The 9,483-nt window shown below is 39.1% G+C and overlaps 1 protein-coding gene across 2 annotated transcripts in view; it reads left to right on the plus strand.

The window, feature by feature from the left end:
* The window catches only part of LOC107102632 (disco-interacting protein 2 homolog C), a 101,952-nt gene that overhangs the window by 60,105 nt on the left and 32,364 nt on the right, over positions 1–9,483 (plus strand). For both annotated transcript variants that reach the window (XM_015402011.1, XM_015402012.1), the window contains exons 13-20: positions 1,320–1,413; positions 3,099–3,218; positions 5,306–5,420; positions 6,765–6,904; positions 6,989–7,125; positions 7,213–7,421; positions 7,555–7,669; positions 8,763–8,964. In XM_015402011.1, the coding sequence (XP_015257497.1) occupies positions 1,320–1,413; positions 3,099–3,218; positions 5,306–5,420; positions 6,765–6,904; positions 6,989–7,125; positions 7,213–7,421; positions 7,555–7,669; positions 8,763–8,964 (1,132 nt within the window). The remainder of the gene's footprint in view (positions 1–1,319; positions 1,414–3,098; positions 3,219–5,305; positions 5,421–6,764; positions 6,905–6,988; positions 7,126–7,212; positions 7,422–7,554; positions 7,670–8,762; positions 8,965–9,483) is intronic.

Below are 9,483 nucleotides of genomic sequence, written 5' to 3' on the forward strand. Positions count from 1 at the left end.
GTCTTATGCCAGTTGGGAACCGTCTTATGCCAGTCAGGAACCAACTTATGCCAGTTGGGGACAGTCTTATGAAAGTTGGGAACCAGCATATGCCAGTTGGAAAACAGCTGAGCCATTATGGGATGGTCAGCAATAATACTGAGCTTTGGTGTTGAAATTGGTGCTAAGTGCCCCAAATTATGCCACACCATTACAACACTAACACCAGCCTGAACCTTTTTTTCCATTCATTTGTTGTCGTATATGGTGAACCTTTGCAAATTTTAGACTTTCCTTTTCTTAGCTGACAGGAGCGGCACCCCGTGTGGTCTTCTGCTGCTGTAGCCCACCTGCCTTAAGGTTTAGCACGTTGTGCATTCAGCAGAGGTGGGGGCTGTGGACCCATCAAGTCATCTCTGTCATATATTCGTTCTGTCCAGCCACTGAGTCAGGTGAGGCCTATACAGTGAATTAATTGGACTCACCTGATGAGTGGCTGGACAGAACCAATACATGACAGTAAGATGACTTGATGGCTCCACATCTCCCCCCTCTGGTACTCAGAGATGCTCCTCTGAGTACCAAGTACTTATTTGAGTTACAGTTGCCTTCAGCTTGAACCAACGTAATCATTCTCCTCTGACCTGGAAACAACAGGAAGATCAGGAGTTTTTTAAAATACCCCAAAAGCCCATCTGGCAACAACGTTGATGCCACGTTCAAAGTCACTTAAAACACATTTCTTCCCCATTCCTAAACTTGCTTTGAACTGCAGCAGACCTTCTTGACTATGTCTATTGCGTCAATGCATTAAGTTGCTCCAATGCGTTTGGCTGTAGGAAATTAGTGTTAACGAGCTGTTGGACAGGTGTGCCTAATTAAGTGGTCGGTGGGTGTATAGCCTCATCAGGTTAAATGGATCTACCTGATTCATGAAGGGCTGCTTTAACTTAAATTTACTTAATAAATGTTATCCTAGGGAACATTATATTGGCATCCTTTGTGTAAATGTCCTAATTTGGGCGAAAATGCTGAAAATATGTTTTAGTTTTTGGTAACCTGAGATTTAAAAGTAAAACGGCATCATAATAACTGAGTCAATGGTGTGATGGTTAAAGACCCCGACAGCACACAAATATACGAAATGATGGTATTAATATAAATATTATGTAGAAATATTTGTATTCGTCGATATCATTTATGAATGTTTACTTTCCTGCTCTGAAAACACAGGAAATTATGATAAAATATGATCCCAGTCCACCGAGTTCGTTTAAGCTTCATTCTTAGACAGATGAATCACCCTGAAAGATCTTTTAATCTCTTCTTCTGTCCCTCAGAGTGTGATGAACATGATGCATGTCATCAGCATTCCCTACGCCCTCATGAAGGTGAACCCTTTGTCCTGGATCCAGAAAGTCTGCCAGTTTAAAGGTAACCCAAACAACCCTGTCATGTTCAGAGGTTCATTCATTTAGTCTTAATGCTGTACTTTTTTACCGAGTATTTTTAATATGTTTAAAACTGGTCCTAATCATCTATACCTTTAGTAGTATTGTGCTGTATGGGCTGTATCACCGTGGTTAGAGGGAAAAACTGCATTGATATTCTGTATGCTTTGCCACATATCTGGTAAATTCAAAATAAGAAATTGTCTGTTTTAAATCTTGAATAATGAAACAAGGGTGAGGAGAAAATTTCTGAAAAAATTCTTAACAAGCCAAAGTTGGCCATACAGTTGCTTACTTAGGTGATAAGCAACAAAAATATACTGATATATGTGAGACGTTGCTATGGTGAATACTTTCCTACTGAGCCCCTAAAAGGACACTGAAAAAGAGAGAGAAATAAAACTTTTTTGTGCAAACCAGTTAGTTTCTCATGCACAACAGATTCTTTCTTTTGAACACCATAGAGTTTCTTGTGCGAACCAGATACTTTCTCCTGCACACCAGTTAGTTTCTCGTGCGCACAGATACTCTCTTGTGCACACCAGTTAGTTTCTCCTGCGCACCAGATACTTTCTTGTGCACATCAGTTAGTTTCTTGTGGGCACCAGATACTTTGTCATGCACACCAGTTAGTTTCTCATGCGCAGCAGATCCTTTCCCGTGACCACTTTCTTGCAGGAGGAACAAACTGGTGTGTACAAGAAAGTTTTTTTGTTTTTTTTTCCTAGTTTCCTGGTGGATATACCTCAAATCTGACTCTTCTGACATTCCCATCATCAACCATGCCATCTACCCTGACAACTCAGCTGACTCACTGAAGTGATTTGTACTCTTATCCCGACTCCTACTACCCTGGAGACAGCTGTTATATCCATCATTTCTGCTAATGTGGGCTCATTGGACTATAAACCGAAGCCTTCAGTGTTAAATTTAATCAGTTTACCAACATATACAGCATATTACTTCAGGAAAAAACGTCACCTTTAACTAGAGTTGGAAAATACTGGCAGAGAGTTTTTGGCCTAGATGAACAAATTCGGCAAAGCAGACAGAAAAGCAGCAGTTAAAAGGAGACAGAAACTGATATTTCTAAAAGAAAAAAAGGATAAGAGTACAAAGTGTGGACATAAAATGCATCTAAAGGGCAAAAAAAATAAATAAATCTTTGTTTTGGTGCAGTTTTAAAATCACAAGACAATGTTAATGGCATTGTTTATTTATGTAGAAAACATTTAAAGGTTATTCCCCTTTTGTTCAAACCATAATTTATTTTTCTTTTTTGAGAAAAAAAGAAGCAAAAAAAAGTTTTCTTGTTTTAGTTTCTTGCTGTAATCCCCTTTGTTTGTATAAAATGAAAAATTAAACCCATTTTGTTGTGTTGCTACCAAAAAAGGACAAAAACTGAGGAAAATTTGTTATTGCTGCATCTGAGTAATAGTAAAGAGGCTATATATCATGTTTCTGATGCTTCTTTCATTTAACTTCATCTGTTTATGATTTAATAATTAAGACATTTGCTTAATTTTACATCACTGTTCACAAAAAACTTCCAGGAGGTTTTATCTGAATGATTAGCCATCTCCTCTCTGCTCTTTCTTAATGAAAACTAACATTCTTAATTATTTCTCATCAAATTTTTTCTAAAGCCATTTAATCTTCTTCCCGCAGCAAAGGTGGCGTGTGTGAAGTCCCGGGACATGCACTGGGCCCTGGTGGCCCACCGGGACCAGCGAGACGTCAACCTGGGCTCCCTGCGGATGCTGGTGGTGGCAGACGGTTCCAATCCCTGTAAGAAAACCATCTCTCTGTGTTTACAGATATGCTGCATGTTTAAAAAAAATGATTATTGCTATATTTATTCTTCCTCTTTCAGAAGTGTATCCTTGCTATACATCATCCTTTATATTTACAGAACGTTGCACTGAACGCAGCTGGTTGTCTTTATTGCCGTGGGTTTATATTTGACATGGAGTTAAATATAAACTGTAGGGAGTAAATACCATCTTAGTTTCAACCTGGCAGTTAGTTGGTTTACCGGAAAAAAGGCAAATTATAACAAAGAGATGACATTTAAATTATTTATGATGAGTTTCTGACCATAAAATGCTGGAGCTGTTGGAAGAGCAGTAATGAGCTGCATTTGTAGCTCGTTTTAAAAGCTGTCAGCTCATAAAAGAGCCTTTAAACACTAATTAGATGGAGTAAGTCTAGAGGTTTTTATTTGAAGGGCCTCCTCAGGTGCTTGTCCATTTGGGGCCCCTCTAGATCAAAATCTTCCTTTCTCAATGACCTGAGGCAGGCTACCTATGCAGCAACAAGAGCTTTGTTGAGCAGAAGGAGTCGAGCCAAAAATATAAGAAATGGAAACTGATCACTGAAAATAAACTTAAAACAACAACGGCTTGAACGGCCCTCGCTCCTCAGCTTTGCTCTGGCCTGTGTGTGTAAACAGCAGGTATGAACCTGCTCAGTTCTGATGTCGCCATGAGGCTGTGCCATAACTGTGAGGTTACCTTCAACCACGATCAGTTAGAGTTGGGTGAGAAGTTTTCAAAATCTGGCTGAAATCCAGGCTTCATCATGGAAGCTGTGGTCACTTCCTGTTTGTTGGCAAAAGGACTTCCTCTAATTAAAAACATTTTCCATTGAATAAACATTATTTATTAAATCTGCAGTTTGAATTTTTATTTTTACAAGGGAAAGGTCAATTTACACTTCTTTATTGTGCGAGAAAAAAAATGTTATTGTGTAAATATCACTACATTTGGTCATTTAAGGAGATATTTATATTTATATAAAAAAATTACCCTTAGACCCAAAATGGCCAACCTCCTCTTGGTTTCAGGACACACCACTGCTCTCTATTTATTCACTGGATTGCTGATAGGCCGAAAAACCTGAAATCATCAGTTGCCATCTTGTTTCTCCCCGCTCTTACAGAGTCGCACCATAAAAATGCCTGTAATCTAATGTAATTACCATAACAGTTCAATCAATACAAGTATAACTACAGTACATCATCAGTTTAGCACTTTTGGCTCACCATCAGATAGTGTGTCTGATATTCTTAATATCTGACTACAGTATTGTTATGCTCCATTAACACACTAATTGTTTTGATGGATTTGTATAATATGTTATATTACATGATGTATAGACCTCATGGACTTACTGAATATGAAATGTGATGTGCCTATTTTTTTATCATAAATCACAGTAATCGTCTGATGCTATGCAACAGCAGGTGTGTGTCAAAGTGATGAATTTATCTTTGTTTTAAAAGTCTTAAGCCTCCCAGGAAATGAGAACATCATCGTTGTTTTATGCTGTAGCGCACATATTTTTACACTCTGACCGGTCTAACTAGGGAGTACCAATATGGTGAGCGGTGGCTTCACTTTAACGCTGTACTACCAGCGTATCAGCAATACAGTGAATTAATAGAGATCAGTGGAAAACACCGCTAAAACTATTTTTTTCTCTTGTTTTGCAGGTCCTCTGCCAGCATAATAAAAATTTAATCTATGAAACTCCTTCAGTTTAGGGGCGCTGTAGAGCAATATGGCCACACCCATTTTTATTCCCTTTAAATACTAAATCTCAGGCACGGCCGCTCCTAAAAAAGTGAGTTTATTTACATGTACGCCACAGAATAATAAATATTTAAGTTATTAAAGGCTTAAATCTCATCTCAAATAGACGGTTGGATGATATTGGTTGATTCAGAATGCCTTTTTTATCTCTTCTAGGTAGGAACATGTTGGACTGCTCTGAGCTTTAATTGGATTTGTTTCTGATGGTTTTCCGCTGGACACAGTGCAGATCTTTAAAACCGAGGGACATTAATCCCTAATGAAGCTGTTTGTGTCTCTCAGGGTCGATCTCGTCCTGTGATGCGTTCCTCAACGTCTTCCAGTCCAAAGGTCTAAAGCCGGAGGTGATCTGTCCCTGTGCCAGCTCCCCGGAGGCTTTGACTGTCGCCATACGGAGGTAGCCTCACACATTTCACACAGAAAAGAGGTCCTCTTTAACTTCATTAATTATTATCATTACCAGCCTTAACATGAAGTATTTAGAAAATCAAAAATATAAAGATGATTCATCACCAAAGCAAAGGAGAGGTGATATTTCTATTTTAATATTATGGTCTAAAAATGTTTGGCCCCTTGTTAACCAGACAAACAAAAAGCACAAATGAAGTCTCTCCTTGAACACATTTTGCTCCCTCGACCACAGGAAGCAGACTCTGCTGCCATCGTTTAATAAAAGAGAAGCGCCTCCTTGCATCTGCTGCCAGTTAAAATCAGAGCAACCACCGCAGGTCTTCTTCAGTCCAGGCAGTGACTGATTTTTAACTAATCAACCTTGCTTTATCGCCTTCTAAAGTAACTTTGTTGGTTTGCACCATTAAATGTTTTATTTGATCCAATAAATAAGATTTAGAAAGTATTTCCAGAACATTTCCTCTCCCTGTGTTTGATTCGTTCAGGTTTTACTGGTTGTTGGGATTCAAACCTTCCTGTCTGAACCCTGCAGGAGTCTAACAGCTGCTGTTTCTCCCATGTTGGCTGTACTTTACAACATAATACAGTTTAAGTTCAATCTTTAAATCTTTATCAACGATGTTTCTGCCTCTTCAACCTTGTGTCCTGATCTTAGCTCAACGTTCTCACAGAGACAAAGATGCAAAATTTTTTACTTTAATAATATTGGTGAAGATTTAAATTTGGTAATCTTTCTAAAACATCTGGAGCTGGACTTCCTGTATTCAAAAGAAACTTTGACAGTATGTCACTTTTCTCCCTCTATTGTGGCACACTTCCCAAAACATAACATTTTTTTAGTTGTTTTGCAAAATCTACATTCAATATGAAATTTCCTCTCATTTTATTAGAAATGTTAAATCAATTTTTAAATTTTTACTTTAATTAAACTCTCAACATATAATTGTATGTATGTTTTACTGCCTATTTTGTCTTTAAAAGTCACTTAAAACCCATCAGATGGCTCGTAAAAGAAATAAAACCTAAATACTCAACAATCAAAGATAATAAAACATTCACTGCTTTTTTGAAATGGTAAGCAAATAGTCTTTCAGTTTAATTTAATCCTTTTTGAAATAATTAGGTGTTCAGGTTGACTGAAATAAAAAGCCACCCCCCCCATATTTACATTTTTTATGATTTGAAATGGAGAAAGGTTATTTTTTTTTTTTTGCAATGACTTCCTTCGTCTTCTATTTACCAGAAAATGTGTAAACATAAACCTATGAAAGATGTTAAGGATTAAACCATGTTGAGCGTCCTCTCTGATTGGTCCTCTGCTCTCCTTCAGACCGTTGGAGGAAGGTGTGACCCCTCCCAGCCGTGGCGTGCTCTCCATGCACGGTCTGAGCCACGGGGTGATCCGGGTCGACTCGGAAGAGAAGCTGTCTGTTCTAACTCTTCAGGATGTGGGTTCCGTCATGCCTGGAGGTAAACGGATCTAATGAGCTTAATGCATAATCACAACCTTTAGCTTAACATCATCATTGACCTCATTCTTTATTCTGTGTGCAGCTTTAATGTGCGTCGTGAAGCTGGAAGGTGTTCCTCAGCTCTGTAAAACCGATGAAATCGGAGAGATGTGTGTTTGCACGGTTGCCACGGGATCCTCCTATTATGGTCTGGCTGGTATGACGAAGAACACCTTTGAGGTACGTGTGCAAAGGCCGCTATCCTGTCAGTAATTGATGTGTCTTCACCTCATGTCCTCACGGCTTTCTTTACAACAAACCTGCCAGGTGTTTCCCGTGTCCAACAACGGGACGCCCATCAGCGAGTTTCCCTTCACCAGAACCGGTCTGCTGGGATTCATCGGACCTGCTGGTTTGATCTTTGTCGCTGGGAAGATGGAGGGGCTGATGGTGGTAGGAGGGCGGCGCCACAATGCTGACGATATTGTAGCCACGGCGTTAGCCGTGGAGCCCATGAAGTTTGTCTACAGAGGCAGGTACGTGGCGAACGTCTCACTGCTGATGGTTCCCAGTCCATCAGGAAGTTATGCTCCAGTTAGGAGCTGAGAGATGTGCTGCAGAAACACATGAGTGGAGGATAGAAGCTCACTCAGTCTGTGTGATCTGCAGGATAGCTGTGTTTTCCATCACCGTGCTTCATGATGAGAGGATCGTGGTCGTAGCTGAGCAGCGACCGGACTCCACCGAAGAGGACAGCTTCCAGTGGATGAGCAGAGTTCTGCAGGTTAACGCACACTTTATCCTCCTTGTTTGGTTGTTCTACCATATAAGCTGCAGGGTGCATTTAGTCCATATTAGCTTTTTATGCATATTTTCAAAGTCCAGGCTTTATAAATGGGAATGTGCATTTAATTTAAGAGTGTTTAGATGATATGTGTATTTATGTAGCATAGGAGGGCGTGGCAGGGGGAGGTTAGCACTCCTAAAAGATATTTTGAAGATATTACCACATGATCAATGAATAGTCAGATTCTTTAAAAGCAGCAGGGCTCTAACTGACCTTCCTTCCTTCCTTCCTTCCTTCCTTCCTTCCTTCCTTCCTTCCTTCCTTCCTTCCTTCCTTCCTTCCTTCCTTCCTTCCTTCCTTCCTTCCTTCCTTCCTTCCTATGTATTAATTTCAAAATGAGAAATATTCTTATATTTAGGTGGTTAAATTAAACCACACATATCAGTGTTTGTCTCCAAGTATCCTCAGGGACCTACTCAGGGCTGTAGAGAAGCAACTGAATTATTAAATCACCAAATGAAATCTTGTTTTATACACGTTACACATTTGCTGACAGCTGAGAATTAAATCAGGGATGCTCTTCAAAACTGAATGTTTTATAACTGATTTTAAAAGCTTACTTCACAAGTGTTCACTGCTACTTTCACAATTATTTTCTGTTGCTTGTACTGAAAGTCTCTTTGATATATAACTCATCCTTGTGGTACCAGAGCAGTTGAAAGCTGATTTAATCTCCAGCTATGCCTGATTCCGTGTGGTAACTGGTGATGCTTTAATATCCATCTGTAGTTTTAGGAGCTACGTTAACATTTTACATTTATTTCTTTACCACTAAAGATGCAAAACGTTTTTTTTCTTCTTTTTCATCTGGTTGTAAGCAGATTTAAAGAAGCTTAAAGTTGTAAATGAATAAGAAAAATGAATGTTGGTATACAGAAGTAGCTGAACACTCACTACTATCCCAGGGCTGCTGTTGATGCTGCACAAATCACTTCTATTTACTATTTAGTAATGTTACTTTAATTTATTTCAAGTTAAACTGTCTGTCTTCCATCTGACCTTGTTTTTTCTAACCAACCCTAATTATCAGGCGATAGACAGCATCCATCAGGTAGGGGTGTACTGCCTGGCTCTGGTGCCCTCCAACACCCTGCCTAAGACACCTCTGGGTGGCATCCACCTCTCAGAGACCAAGCAGCTCTTCCTGGAAGGGGCTCTGCATCCCTGCAATGTGCTGATGTGTCCACACACCTGCGTCATCAACCTACCCAAACCCCGGCAGAAGCAGCCAGGTAAACCATACCGAATCAACAGAGATTCATTATAATAACAAGTAAAGCTTGCTGGAGAAAAAATTTGAACATGTAATTGAATTTTTAATGGTATACTTTTCTATCAGAGTACAGATACAGAGAGCATTCATGGTGATATGACATTTTGCCAACTCAAAATATTAGATTGCAAGTAACAATATGCTAGTAAATAACCTCAGTCTTACTCAAAAGTAACGTTAGTGTAACCTGGAAGTAACATGCCTGTTACCTGAAGGTTTTTGACAGTTGCTAAAAGTGTTATAAAAACAGTAACATGGCTGTTATTGAAAGGTAACCTATGTGTTACTAGAAAGTAACATGGTTGTTACCAAAAATAAAGTGTTACCTGAAAGCATAATGTATGTTCCCTAAATCCAAGTGTTAATTCAAGTGTTCCTTAAAAGTAATCTATGTGGTACTTAAAGCTACAGTGTGTAATAATTACAGGGATATACAGTCAACAATGTAATATATTATACATAACTATGTTATTTATCA

Source organism: Cyprinodon variegatus, unplaced genomic scaffold, assembly GCF_000732505.1.
Source record: "Cyprinodon variegatus isolate N-32 unplaced genomic scaffold, C_variegatus-1.0 Scaffold1284, whole genome shotgun sequence".
Lineage (NCBI taxonomy): Eukaryota > Metazoa > Chordata > Actinopteri > Cyprinodontiformes > Cyprinodontidae > Cyprinodon > Cyprinodon variegatus.